The sequence below is a fragment of the Phascolarctos cinereus genome, unplaced genomic scaffold (genome assembly GCF_003287225.1).
Source record: "Phascolarctos cinereus isolate Bilbo 61053 unplaced genomic scaffold, phaCin_HiC Scaffold_726;HRSCAF=1367, whole genome shotgun sequence".
Lineage (NCBI taxonomy): Eukaryota > Metazoa > Chordata > Mammalia > Diprotodontia > Phascolarctidae > Phascolarctos > Phascolarctos cinereus.
Window position 1 is genome coordinate 194,488,380 of NW_027556098.1, and position 15,070 is coordinate 194,503,449.

Here is a 15,070-nt window from a genome sequence, read left to right on the forward strand (position 1 = left end):
ATAGAAATATGAAAGATATTACACCATATATAGCTTGCTTTAGAAAAATAATTTATTTGTAGAATGTAAGTATTCAGAAGATTTCAGGAAAAGTTTGTGAAATTTAGTATACCTGATTCTATTTATTTATAACAACCAGCAAAATTGTAGGAAAGAAAATAATTATATTGTAATACATACCAAAACTAAAAAAAACCCCTAACACCATCATAAAATTTTTGTCTTTTGTTCGTAAAGGGAATGTCTAAGCACACAGACTCAGAACCAGAAGTATTATTAGAAAGAAAAGGCTGTGCAGGAGTGGTGACATTAAACAGACCAAAGAGTCTGAACTCATTGACTCTCTCCATGTTTCGACAGATTTATTCACAGTTAAAGGTTTGTAGCTCTTTTATTTTTTAAAAAATTGTTTTGATTTTTCAAAATATAATATACCTCTTCTCCCATGATACCTTTCTTTGTGCCAAAGAAAATCAAATAGACTTTGTCTTCAAAGACTTTATGCTATACCGGGAAAATTATACTTTTACACAGAAAAAAGAAACTTTAAAGTATTAGATGAATGTCAGTTGCTATTCTTAGCTTCTTCTTTTGTATTTGAATAGAAATGGGAACAAGAGCCAGAAACTTCTTTAATAATTATAAAGGGAGCTGGAGGAAAGGCTTTCAGTGCTGGAGGTGATATCAAAGGTAAAAAATTTGTTCTTTACTTCAAAACATTTTTCAATGTATCTGATTTTTAAATAGTAATGGATATAATTGTGCTATAGTTTGAGCTATAATGAGTTTTAATCATATGTCTAATATTTAAGCTGAACACTTTTAAAAATGTGCCTTTTTGATTTAAAATCTCAATTGTCCAGTTCAGTGTGTGCACTTAGTGCTAAGTAGAGATGGAGAAGAGGATTGTAGAAGAGAGAGCCATCGGAGAAGATATTTTAGCTATAATCCTTGACTTTGTAGACATGGCATTCAGGTAGTGCTGTTAATATGTTGTTTTGTCATTATTTCAGATGATGGGAAAGAACTGCTATTGTGAATGTGTTACTTTTTCTCAGTAAATTAGGTATAAAATGATTTGGAAGCCAATTCAGAGTTATATTGGTTATAACTGTGAAATTAACATGCGTTTGTATACTTCTGTTTATTGAGTATATATAAATTCCTCCAGTTAAAGTCTGCAAAATTGGGTTCATAACTCACTAAAATTTTATTAAAATGAAAGTTGTTGGCCATTTAAAAGTATTTGAGATATGGTATTCTTTAATTATAAATACGATTTTAGAGTTTGATAAATTTATAGTAGAGTCAGTCAGAGATTCTTAAATTTTTCATGGTGCCCTTGTCATCTCAGGAATTTCTTCATAGTGACCCTAGGCTAAAATAAATACCTAATAGTTCAGTTTACTAACTAGTTAGGTCCTAAAGACTTAATATATCCTAACAACTTAGTAGCCATTTGAAAAAATAATACACATAAATTGAAAGAAAAAATTATATTTTTGTTTCATTTTTTTTTTTAACAAGGCAGTCAGAGTTAAGTAACTTGCCCAGTGTCAACAGCTAGTGAGTGTCATGTGTCTGAGGCTGCATTTGAACTCAGGTTGTCCTGACTTCAGGGCTGGTGCTCTATCTACTGTGCCACCCAGCTGCCCCTGTTTCATTCTTAAATAACCACAATTACTTATGACGGACATATACACCTACTGGGCATTGCACAAGTTCTCAAATCTTAGAATCAAATGTGACATTCCCTTCCTCATTTCCTTTTCTATGGTGATTTCCACAAGGTACTTTTTTTTTCTTAATAGCAACAGATGCAAACTCAGCTTTGCAGAGCTTGAAAAGTTGCTGGCATAGCTGAAAGTGCCAGTAAACAACAGTGTATATAAAATATTTGAGAATGTCATCAATAGCAGTGTAGCTTGATCTAATGTTGGATCTGTGAACTACCTCATGGTAGTAATTCTCAAGGTGTCTGACAGATGTTGAGTATCACTGTTTGCCTTGAAAATTTAAAACACCTTGTGCCACCCCTGTGCACATAGTTTGGGAACCATGGGGGTAAGGATTTAATATTTGCTAGTTGACATTTAATCATGTTGTTTCTTTTTTTGTTAAATAAGATATTTGGTATGGGCAGGGCTAATTGAACATAAAATTAATCACAGAAAATAGAATCACATCTGAAATCACAGCACTTATATTGAAAAATGAGGTATTTAAGACCAGCCATACCTTTTTGGTTCAACAGAATACTTATATAATGCCATAAGTTATTTTGAAATTACTAAGGTGATTCTACATATATAGGTAATTTCTTTATGCCCTTCCACTTTCATTAATTCCTGTTGTTAAGAGAAATTTCAGAATTGATAACTTTTAAGGACATTACAGAAATATGGAAAGAATAATTGTCCCTTTACTTTTATGGTCTTCAGAAAAGCCTTTTAATTTATTTATTTATTCATCTATTTATTTATTTATCGTATTTTATTTTTCCAATTACATGTAAAGACAATTTTTAATGTTCATTAAAAAAATTTTGAGTTCCAATTTATCTCCTTCCCACCCTTACTATTGCTTCCTAAGATAGTAAGCAATTTGATATAGGTTGTGTATGTGCAAGCATGTAAAACATATTTCCATATTAATTGTGTTGTGAAAGAAGAAATGGGCCAAAAGAAAAGGACCACCAAAAAAAAGTGAAAATAGTATGCTTTGATCTGCATTCAGACTCCATTAGTTTTTTCTCTGGATATTGATAGCATTTTCCATCATGAGTCCTTTGGAATTATCTCAGATTATTGTATTGCTCAGAAGAGCTAAGTCATTCACAGTTGATCATTATAGAATATTGCTGTTACCGTGTACATACAGTGTTACCCTGGTTCTGCTTACTTCACTTGGCGTCAGTTCATGTAAGTCTTTCCAGGTGTTTCTGAATTTCTTATACCACAATAGTATTCCATTATAATCATATACTACAACTTGTTCAGCCATTCCCTAATTGATGATCATCCCCTCAATTTCCAATTCTTTGCCACCACCAAAAGAACTGCCACAAATATTTTTGTAAAATAGATCCTCTCTCTCTCTCTCTCTCTCTCTCTCTCTCTCTCTCTCTCTCTCTTTCTCTCCCTCTCCCCCTCTCCCCCTCCCTCCTTCTGTCTCTCCCTAGGATATAAACTTAGTAATGCTATTGTTGGATCAAAGGGTATGCACAGTTTTATAGCCCTTTGGCCATAGTTCCAAATTGCTCTCCAGAATGGTTGCATCAGTTCACAACTCATCAACAAAGCATTGGTATCCCAATTTTCCCACATCCTCTCCACTATTCATCATTTTCCTTTCCTGTCATATTAGCCAGTCTGATAGGTGTGAGGTGGTGCCTCAGAGTTGTTTTTAATCTTCATTTCTCTAATCAATAGTGATTTAGAGCATTTCTTCATATGACTATATGAAGCTTTAATTTCTTTATCTGAAAACTGCCTATTCATATTCTTTGACCATTTATCAATTGGGGAATGATTTCTGTTCTTGTAAATTTGACTCAGTTCTCTATATGTTTGAGAAATGAGTCCTTTGTCAGAAACACTTGATTTAAAAATTGTTTCCCACCTTTCTGCTTTCTTTCTAATCTTGGTTGCATTGGTTTGGTTTGTGCAAAACCTTTTTAATTTAATATAATCAAAATAATTCATTTTATACTTTGTAATGCTCTTTATCTCTTCTTTGGTCATTCTCCATAGATCTGACAGGAAAACTATTCTTTGCTGTCCTGATTTGATTATAGTGTCACTCTTTATGTCTAAATCATGTACCCGTTTTGACCTTATCTTGGTATATGGGGTGAGATGTTGGTTTATACTAAGTTTCGGTCATGTTATTTCTAGTTTTCTGAGCAGTTTTTGTCAAATAGTGAGTTTTTATCACAGAAGCTGAGGTCTTGGGGTTTATCAAATATTAGGTTACTGTGGTCATTTACAACTGTGTCTTGTATACCTAATCTATTCCACTGATCCACCACTATTTCTTAGCCAGTACTAGATAGTTTTGATGGTTACCACTTTATAATATAGTTTGAGAAGTGATATGGTTAGGCCACCTTCCTTTGCATTTTTTTTCATTAATTTTCTTGATATTCTGGACCTTTTGTTCTTCCAAATGAATTTTGTTATTATTTTTTCAGGCCTATAAAATAACTTTTTGGTAGTTTGGTATGGCACTGAATAAGTAAATTAATTTAGGCAGAATTGTCATTTTTATCTTATTGGCTTGGCCTGCCTATGAATAATTGCTATTCTTCCATTTTTTTAGATCTGATCTTGTTTGTTTGCAGTGTTTTATAATTATGTTTATAATTGTGTTCATGTAGTTCCTGGGTTTGTCTTGGCAGGTAGACTTCCAAGTATTTTATATTGTCTACAGTTATTTTAAATGGAGTTTCTTAAAACTTTGCTGAAGTTAATTATTTCAAGTAGTTTTTTAATTGATTCTCTAGGATTCTCTGAGTATACCATCATATATATTCAAAGAGTGATAATTTTGTTTCTTCATTGCCTAGTCAATTTCTTTTTCTTCTCTTATTGCTATAGCTAACATTCCTAGTACAATATTGAATAATAGTGGTGATAATGGGCATCCTTACTTCACACTGGTCTTATTGGAAAGGCTTCTGGCTTGTCTCCATTACAGATAATGCTTACTGATAGTTTTAGATAAATACTACTTACCATTTTAAGGAGAGCTTCGTATATTTCTATGTTCTCTAGTGTTTTTAATAGGAATGGGTGGTGTATTTTGTCAAAAGCTCTTTCTGCATCTATTGAGATAATCATATGATTTCTATTGGTTTTGTTATTGATATGGTCAACATTATGCTGATAGTTTTCTTGATATTGAACCAGGCCTGCATTCCTGGTATAAATCCCACCTGGTCATAGTGTATGATCCTTGTGGTATATTGCTGTAATCTCCTTGTTAATATTTTGTTTAAAATTTTATGTATCAATATTCATTAGGGAAATTGGTCTATAATTTTCTTTCTCTGTTTTGGCTCTTCCTGGTTTAGGTATCAGCACCATGTTTGTGTTTTAAGATAATTTGGTAGACTCCACTCCGCTTGTTTTTCCAAATAATTTATACAGCATTGGAATTAATTGTTCTTTAAATGTTTACTAGGATTCACTTGTAAATAATTCTGGCCCTGGGGATTTTTTCTTAGGGAGTTCACTGATGGCTTGTTAAATTTCTTTTTCTAAGATAGGGTTATTTAAATATTCTATTTACTCTTCTATTAATGGGGGCGAATTATATTTTCATAATATTCATTGGTTTTGCTTAGATTGTCAGATTTATTTGCAATAATATACTTGGCAAAATATTTCCTAATGATTGGTGGTGAATTCACCCTTTTCATTTTTGATACTGGAAATTTGGTTTTCTTTTTCTTTTTTTTCCAAATCAAATTAAACAATGTTTATCTATCTTATTTTTTTCCCGTAAAACCAGCTCCTGGTTTTATTTATTAGTGCAGTAGTTTTCTTACTTCCAGTTTTATTGCTGTCACCTTTGGTTTTCAAATTGGTGCTCAATTATGGATTTTTAATTCTTTTTCTGTTTTTTTTTTCAATTTGCATGCCCAATTCATTGATCTGCTCTTTCTCCACTTTATTGATGTAAGAATTTGTAGAAATAAAATTTCCCCTAAATACTGCTTTGGCTGCATCGCATTAATTTTGGTATGTTGTCTCTCCATTGTCATTCTCTTTAATGAAATTATTGTTTCTGTGATTTGTTCTTTTTCCCACTTATTCTTTAGAACTAGATTATTTAGTTTCCAATTTCTGTCTTTTCGCTGCCCTTGATTGAATGTTATTTTTATTTCATTATGACCTGAAAAGGATGCATTTAATATATCTGCCTTTTTGTATTTGATTTTGAGGTCTTCCAAATAGTTTACACATTATTGGAATTATTTGCTCTTTAAATGTTTGGTAGAATTCAGTTGTAAATCGTCTGGCCTTGGCAGTTTTTTTCTTAGGGAGTTCATTGATGGCTTATTCAACTTCTTTTTCTGAAATGGGGTCAAGTATTTTATTTCCTCGTTGATTAATCTGAGCAATTTATATTTTAGTGAATATTCATCCACTTCACTTAGCTTGTTAGATTTATTGTCATACAATTGGCCAAAATCTAATTATTGTTTTAATTTTCTCTACATTGGTGGTGAATTCACCCTTTTTATTTTTGATACTAGTGATTTGGTTTTCTTTTTTTTGAATCAAATTAACCAAAGGTCTATCTATTTTATTGCTTTTTTCATAAAACCAACTTTTAGTTTTATTTATTAGTTCTATGGTTTTCTTAATTTCAGTTTTATTAGTCTCTCCTTTGATTTTCAAGATTTTCAATTTGGTGCGCAGTTGTGATTTTTTAATTTGTTTTTCTGTTGTTTTTTTTTTCAATTTGCTTGCCCAGTTCATTGATCTGCTCTTTCTCCACTTTATTGATGTAAGAATTTGGAGAAATAAATTTTCCCCTAAATACTGCTTTGGCTACATCCCATTAATTTTGGTATGTTGTTTCTCCACTGTCATTCTCTTTAATGAAATTATTGTTACTGTGATTTGTTCTTTGACCCACTTATTCTTTAGGACTAGATTATTTAGTTTCCAATTAATTTTTTCTATCTTTTCACTGCCCTTGATTGAATGTTATTTTTATTTCATTATGACCTGAAAAGGATGCATTTAATATATCTGCCTTTTTGTATTTGATTTTGAGGTCTTCCAAATAGTTTACATATTATTGGAATTATTTGCTCTTTAAATGTTTGGTAGAATTCAGTTGTAAATCGTCTGGCCTTGGCAGTTTTTTTCTTAGGGAGTTCATTGATGGCTTATTCAACTTCTTTTTCTGAAATGGGGTCAAGTATTTTATTTCCTCGTTAATTAATCTGAGCAATTTATATTTTAGTGAATATTCATCCACTTCACTTAGCTTGTTAGATTTATTGTCATACAATTGGCCAAAATCTAATTATTGTTTTAATTTTCTCTTCATTGGTAGTGAATTCACCCTTTTCATTTTTGATACTAGTGATTTGGTTTTCTTTTTTTTTGAATCAAATTAACCAAAGGTTTATTTATTTTATTGCTTTTTTCATAAAACCAACTCTTAGTTTCATTTATTAGTTCTATGGTTTTCTTAATTTCAGTTTTATTAGTCTCTCCTTTGATTTTCAAGATTTCCAATTTGGTACTCAGTTGTGGATTTTTAATTTGTTTTTTTCCCTAGCTTTTTGAGTTGCATTCCCTGTTCATTGATCTCCTTTTTCTCTATTTCATTCATGTAAGCATTTAGAGATATAAAATTTCTCCTAAGAACTGCTTTGGCTGCATCACATAAGTTTTGGTGTATTGTCTCATCATTGTCATTCTCTTTGATGAAGTTATTGATTATTTCTGTGATCCTTCACTCGTTCTTTAGGATTAGATTATTTAGTTTCCAATTAATTTTTAGTTTATCTTTCCATTGTCCTTTATTACACATAATTTATATTGCATCATGATCTGAAAAAGATGCATTTAATATTTTGCCTTTCTGTATTGGATTTTGAGGGTTTTATGACCAAATACATGATCAAATTTTGTGTAGGTACCATGTACCACTGAGAAAAAGGTGTGTTCTTTTCTATCCCCAATCAATTTTCTCTAGAGGCAGATCTGTCATATCCAACTTCTCTAAAATTCTAATCACCTTCTTAACTTCTTTCTTTTTAATTTTGTGATTGGATTTTTCTAGTTCTGAGAGGGGAAAGTTGAGGTCCTCCACTAGTATAGTTTTGTTCTGTATTTCCTTCTATAACTCACTTAACTTCTCCTTATAGAATCTTAGTACATATATGTTTAGTATTGATATTACTTCATTGTCTGTGGTACCTTTTAGCAAGATACAATTTTCTTCCTTATCTCTTTTAATTAGATCCATTTTTTTTGCCTTTGCTTTGTCTGAGATCTTGATTACTACCCCTGCTTTTTTTTTTAACTTCACCTGAAGTATAATAGATTCTGCTCCAGCCCCTTACCTTTACTTTGTGTGTGTCTTTCTTCTTCAAGTCTGTTTCTTTTAAACAACATATTGAAGGATTCTGGTTTTTAATCCAAGTTGCTATTTACTTCTGTTTTATGGGACAGTTCATCCCATTCACATTCACAGTTAGAATTACTAACTATGTATTTCCCTCCATCCTATCTTTCCTTCTGTTTATCCTTCTCCCTCTCCTTTCATTCTTTCCTTCCTCACCACTGTTTTGCTTCTGACCACTGCCTCCCTCAATCTGCCCTCCTTTCTGTCAGTCCCCTCCTTTTTTTCCCTAACCCTCTCCTGTCCTACTTTCCTGTACAGTAAGATAGATTTCTATGCCCAACTGATTGTGTATGATATTCCCTCTCTGAGCCCGTTCCAACAAGAGAAAGGTTCAAATAATGCCCTGTCCACCCTCCCATTTTTTCTACCACTGTAATAGTGGAGCCTCTTCAGGTGAGATAATTTACGGCATTCTGTCTTTTCCTGCCTTCTTCTCCCAGTGTAATACTCTTTTCTCCCCCCTGTTTTTTTTTTATATCATCCCCTCAATATATACCCACACTCTCTGTCTATGTATACACATTCTGACTTCACTAAAAGTGATACAGTTCTTAAGAATTACAAGTATTATCTTCCCAGGTATGGTTGTAAACAGTTTAGCCAGAAAGAACTATCTTAACAAACTTTCCTAGTTTGTTAACTGTAAGTTTTCATCTGAGTTTAGAGAAGTTGGAGTAGTGTAACATTGTAGTGGTGATAGAGAACTCTTAGATATTGCTTGTAAGCTTTCTGATTTTGACTTTGCAGGGCCCTCCAGTAGAAAAGAATAGCTGATAATTTATATGTTGAACTATTCTCTATATATTACCATATGAAATCTATATTTACTAAACTGGATTTTGTTTTTCCTTTTAATGTTCATGATATTATTTCCTACTGGGAGAAAGCTGGTACATGCTAATGATTAGGGCAAACACCAGGCTTGTGAAGGGGCAAATTATTCCTCGGAAAGAGGGGTAGGATCTGAATCAGGATTCAAGTACTCCTAAATCAGGAGACGAGGCAATCAGTAAGTACTAAGTTTCTTTGGGAGTTAAAAAATCCAGGAAATTGAGATGGAGGCAAGAAACTAGTTGTGGTAGCAGAATTTCAAGATGAATGAATGAATGAATAACTGAATAAAGCATTTATTAAAGAGCTTACTAGGTGCAAACCACTGGGGATACAAGTAGAAAATTAAGGCAGTCCCTTCTCTCAAAGAGTTCACATTCTAATGGGGGAGAAAACACATATGTATGTTTCAGTTGCAAGTCAGATGGAAACGTCCTGAGGTCCTCAGGGTATGTTGGCAAAGTAGATAGTATTTAGTTTATTTGATGTCACTTCTGATAAAATCATATCAGTTTTTTATGTTGAGCCGATTGATAGTGGTAAGGAGATTGGTGTCTAGGACTTTGTTTTTTTAACTTTTCAGTAGCTGTGGCTGCAGCCCCTGCAGAAGCAGTTGCCGGGCTACATCTTCCCTGGAGTTGCTTCCCAGGATGATGGCTTAGCACACTGAGCTGGAAGCATTGCTCTTCCTAAGGTTCTTAGATTCAGGATAGTGGGCTTTTCCCGTTAGAATCTGAAAGAAAATGGTGGAGGTGGTTCGACTTACTTTTGACACATGCTGTCTCTTGGCTCTGTTAGGGTGCCTTGCTCTGTGTGTGGTAGTTGGTTAACAGTTGGCTGGCCCCTTTTCCACAGAAGTTGGTTTCCCAAATGGATGGCTATGAGGGTTGGGCTGGAAGTAGGTATGGGACTGAAGGGAGATGATATTGGTCAAGGTGGTGATGGTGCTTTGACTTGTTTGGCACTTGCTGTCCCTTGTTTCTCTCTTAGAGTACCTTGCTATTTTTTCTAGGCTAGTTTCTCTGCCCTATGTGTGGGATTTGATTGGCACTTGGTGGGCATTGCTGGCCACTTTTCCATAGGAGTTACTTTCCCAGATGAGGGCTGTGAGGATTGGGCTTGAAGCAGAACTGATTGTGGTGGCAGGCTCCTGTACCTGTTTGTTGGTGGCAGTATTCAGTGGGAAGTCAATTATATTATCAGGCAAGGGATTGGTCTGTCAGGGAGGTGACTTTTTTTTTTAAACTAACACCTTCTCCCCAGAGCTGTAATTTTTTAATGCCAGCTGTCCCTGACCTGTAGTGATGTATCAGTGTGGTCACAGGCTGTGTCTGCTATGTCCCTTCTTGATTCGATTGCCAGTTAGACTGCAGGCTCAGACAGCATATGTTGACCTCTTTTCTCGGATCCTTCAAATACAATATCTAGTTCAAATGGGATAACACATAAAATTTCAGAACAGGGATCCTTGCAGAACTTTTTGTTATCATATGCAGATAAGTCAGTAAGCATGTATTGGGCACCTGTTACATTCCAGGTACTGTGCTAAACCCTTAGGGATACCCCTTAGGGATACAAAGAGTGACAAAAGACAGTCCCTGATCTCAAGGAGCTCATAGTCAAATGTAGACAACATGAAAACAGGTTTGTATACATTAAACACACACACACATACACACAAACATACATATATAAATCTATTATATGTAGGTGTGTGTATGTGTGTAATATAAATGGTAAATTGGAAAGAATCAACAGAGGGAAGGCAATAACATTTAGGGGTTCAGGAAAGGCTTCCTATAGAAGGTGGAATTTTAGTTAGGACTTGAGGGAAGCCAAAGAAACAACGAGGTGAAGATGAAGAGGGAGAGAATTCTAGGCATGGGGGACAACAGGTGAAAATGCAGAGTTGAGAAGTGGAGCATCTTATAGGAAGAACAGCAAGGAGGGCAGTATTAATAGATCCCATAATATGTGGATGGGAATAAGGAATAAGAATATTGGGAGGTAGGAAAGGGACAGGTTGTGAAGGACTTAAAACACTAAAAAGGATTTTATATTTGGAAGTGATAAGGAGCCCTTGGAGTTTATTGTATAGGGGAGTTACATGGTCAGATCTGTGCTTTAGGAAGGTTAATTTGATAGCTGAGTGGAGGATGGACTGGAGTGGGGAGAGACTTGTGGCAGAGGAACCAACCAGCAACTGTTATGGTAGTGTAGGTGTGAGGTGTGAGGGCCTGTGCCATGGTGGTAGCAGTGTTAGAAGACACTGCTCTATTGAGACCTGTAAGACATGCTTCAATAGCTCTTTGAAGTCACAACTGGTCACTGTACTGATCAGGCTGATATTTTTCAGTATTCTTTTCTTTGACATTATTGTGCTCATCATATAAATAGTTGTCTTAGTTCTGTCTGTTTTGTTTTGTATCTTATTTTTGTTCTGGGTACATTGTTGTTTTCTTGTACTATCTTTTTTTAAATAGAAGAATCCATTTTGTTTCTAGTGATGTCTTATTTGCTTGATAAAAATTGTCATTTTCTTCATTTGGTAGAAAAAAGGAATAATAGAGTCATCTCAGATTCTGAATGTTCAAAAATTATTGGATCATTGATCAGTTAGATTTTTAAAAAATAGTATGTGGCTAGAGGAATGGATCTAAACTCATTTTTCATCATACTTCTATTTAATTTTCCTTAAAACTTTTATTAAAACATGATTCTTTTTTCCATAGTTTTATAAAGTGTCTTGGGAAAGCATTGTAGTATGATAAAAATCAGGAGGATTGAGGTTCAGCTCTTGAATGGGTGATGATCCTAGGTGAGCCTTCTTAGGTTATAAACATAATACCAAAAATTCAGTAGATAATTTTTTCCTCATACTCAGAATTTTTAAATATGTTTAATTTCAGATACCATATCTGAGTGTAATAGTTGCTAAAAGGATTCAAAGAGAGGGGTGACATGGTCAAAAGCATGGGTGTTTTTGATCTCATTATTAAAGGATGCATGGAGATAAGACCATGTAGGAAATACAGAGAAATTACAGAGTTTAAAAGAAAAATGAACAGAGCCTAAGTAAGGCAATAGATTGAGGGATGAGGACCGCATGATGTAGGGGAAAGACCACTGGACTGGAAGCTCTGAGATCTGGGTTCTAGTCCTGGTTCTGCCACTGATTAGCTATATGACTTACTCTAACTAGCCGTATCTGTCTGGAGAGGATATAGTGTGGTGGTCAATGGTAGTGAATTTGAATTCGGAACACCTGGGTTTAAATCAGGCCTTTTGTAACTTACTATCTGTGTGACCTTGGAGGATTCACTGTCTCTTGGATCCTCAGTTTCCTCATCTGTGAAATGAAAGATGATTAAGGATCATTCCACTTCCAAATCCTATGATCCTTCACATTTTCTTTATAAAATGATGAGGTTCAAGTAGAAGACATCTCACTGTCTTCTGGTTTTTAAGAGTATGTGGATAGCCCTTTTAGAGGTTTTTTCACTAGTGATTATGACAAAATCATGTAACTTTTGAATATTTGGCATCAAAAACTTTCACCTTATTCTATTTGAAATTTTACTCTTTTTTCTTTTCCAGTCATATCGGAGGCAGGGAAGGCAAAACAGAAATTGGCACAGGACCTCTTCAGAGAAGAGTATATTTTGAACTATGCCATTGGTATGTGTGTTATGCATTGTCATAAAGCAGAATTGAAAAATGAAGTGCATATCTAACTTAAAAATTAAATTATGATAATAGTATTTAATAAATTATTATTGTGCATTGGCTAGTATTTTATTAAAAGACTAACTTGTTCACTTGGAAGTATCTGGCTTAATATACTGAATTGAGAATTATTAATAACTGTGTATTTAGTTGGACAGTACAAACAGGCAGGTAAAAACTAAGGTCTCTTTCCATGGGACATAGGAATAACACACATTTCTGTAGTGCCTTTAGCTTTATTAAGTATAAGCATCATTATTCCCATTTTGACATAATGAGGAAGGTGCATACAGGTATACATCTCGTTCTGCTGAAACATACATATGCAGGTAAAATGCCTTATAGAAGTCAGTTCAATAAGTGTAGATGGAAAGAACATTGTTAACCTATAGAGATAGTAAATGGTAGTCATGGTTCTCTAATCCATCATTGTAAAGAGTTTCCATTGTATGTTGACCTCACAGTGATTAGTAGATGGTAACAAAAAGAATAGTAAGAAGTATACTACTAATTATTTTTTTTATGAAATAATATGGATTGATTGATAACATCCATATTTTTCATACCACTCTTGTTGACTGTTCCTCTAATTTTCTGCATTTATATTGCAAATATTTGTTCTTTAAATATATTCTATGTGTTTTTGCCAAAAAAAACTGAAGCTTTCAAATATCGAAATTAATTATAGCTATATTTCTTGTAGGTACTTATCAGAAGCCTTATGTTGCACTTATTCATGGAATTACAATGGGTGGAGTAAGTAAAATGTTTTATTGCAGTTATTGAGATGTGAATTTTTATTGTATACCAAAGCTAATACAAAAGTTTTTTTTAATATTTTATTTTTTCCCAATTACATGTAAAAACAATTTTAACATTCTTTTTTTCAAATTCTGAGTTTCAAATTCTCTCTCTCCCTCCACTCTTCTCCTTTTTGAGAAGGCAAGTAATTTGACATAGGTTATACATGTGTAGTTGTGCAAAACATATTTCCATGTAAGTCATGCTGTGGAAGAAAACACAGATAAAAACTCCAAGAAAAATGAAGTAAACAAAAAGTATCTTTGATCTGTATTCAGCCGCCACCAGTAATTTCCCTGGAGATGGATAGTACCTTTCATCATAAGTTCTTCAGAATTGTCTTGTGTCATTGTATTGCTGAGAATAGCTAAGTTATTCACAATAGATCATCATACAGTATTGCTGTTACTGTGTATAATGTTCTCCTGGTTCTACTCTTTTCACTTTGCATCAGTTCATGTAAGTCTTTTCAGGCTTTTCTGAGGGCATCCTGCTCATCATTTCTTATAGTGTAATAGTATTTAATTACAATCATATTCAGCAATTTGTTTAGCCATTCCCCAATTGATGGGCATCCCGTCGGTTTCTAATTCTTTGCCACCAGAAAAGAGCTGCTATAAATATTTTTGTACACATAGGTCCTTTTCTTTTTTGTTTTTATCTCTTTGGGATACAGACCTGATAGGGCTTGGTCAAAGGGTATACATGGTTTTATAGCCCTTTGGGCATAGTTCCAAATTGCTCTCCAGAATGGTTGAGTTGGTATACAACTTCACCAACAGTGCTTTGATTTTCCCACATCTCCTCCAGCATTTGTCATTTTCCTTTTATGTCATATTAGCCAATCTGAGAGGTGTGTGGTGGTAGCTCGAGAGTTGTTTTAATTTGCATTTCCCTAATCAATAGTGATTTAGAGCATTTTTTCATATGCCTATAGATAGCTTTGATTACTTTGTTTGAAAACTACCTGTTCATATCCTTTGATCATTTATCAGTTGAGGAGTGGCTATAAATTTCTATAAATTTGACTCACTTCTTTATATGTTTGAGAAATGAGGTCTTTATTGGAGAAACTTGCTGTAAAATTTTTTTTCACAGTAATGATTACCAACTATGTATTTCCCTCCATCCTATTTCCCCCCTGTTTATCCTGCTCTTTCCTTCACCCTGTCCATTCTCAAAAGTGTTTTGCTTCTGATTTTTACCTCCCCCAATCTTCGCTCCCTTCTGTCAGGCCTCCCTTTCTCTTATCTCCTTCTCCTTCCACTTTTCTGTATGGTAAGGTAGATTTCTATACCCAACTGAGTGTGTATGTTATTTTCTCTTTGAGCCAATTCTGTTGAGAGTGAGGTTAATATGCTCCTCCCCCCTTCAGTTCTCTGCCCTCCGCCACCACTTCCCTCATCCTCCCCTCTATGTAAAATCTCTTTCATGCCTTTTATGTCAGATAATTTACCCCATTTTACATCTCCCTTTCCACTTATCTCAGTGCATTCTTCTTTCTCACCCCTTAACTTTATTTTTTAGGTAATCATCCCATGATATTCAACTCACATCT

General features: G+C 34.1%; 1 protein-coding gene across 5 annotated transcripts in view; it reads left to right on the forward strand.

Moving 5' to 3' along the window:
- Positions 1 to 15,070, forward strand: part of HIBCH (3-hydroxyisobutyryl-CoA hydrolase) — a 109,426-nt gene that overhangs the window by 40,297 nt on the left and 54,059 nt on the right. For all 5 annotated transcript variants that reach the window (XM_020993636.2, XM_020993637.2, XM_020993635.2 and 2 more), the window contains 4 exons: positions 238 to 378; positions 606 to 690; positions 12,583 to 12,663; positions 13,415 to 13,467. In XM_020993636.2, coding sequence (XP_020849295.1) covers positions 238 to 378; positions 606 to 690; positions 12,583 to 12,663; positions 13,415 to 13,467 — 360 coding nt within the window. The remainder of the gene's footprint in view (positions 1 to 237; positions 379 to 605; positions 691 to 12,582; positions 12,664 to 13,414; positions 13,468 to 15,070) is intronic.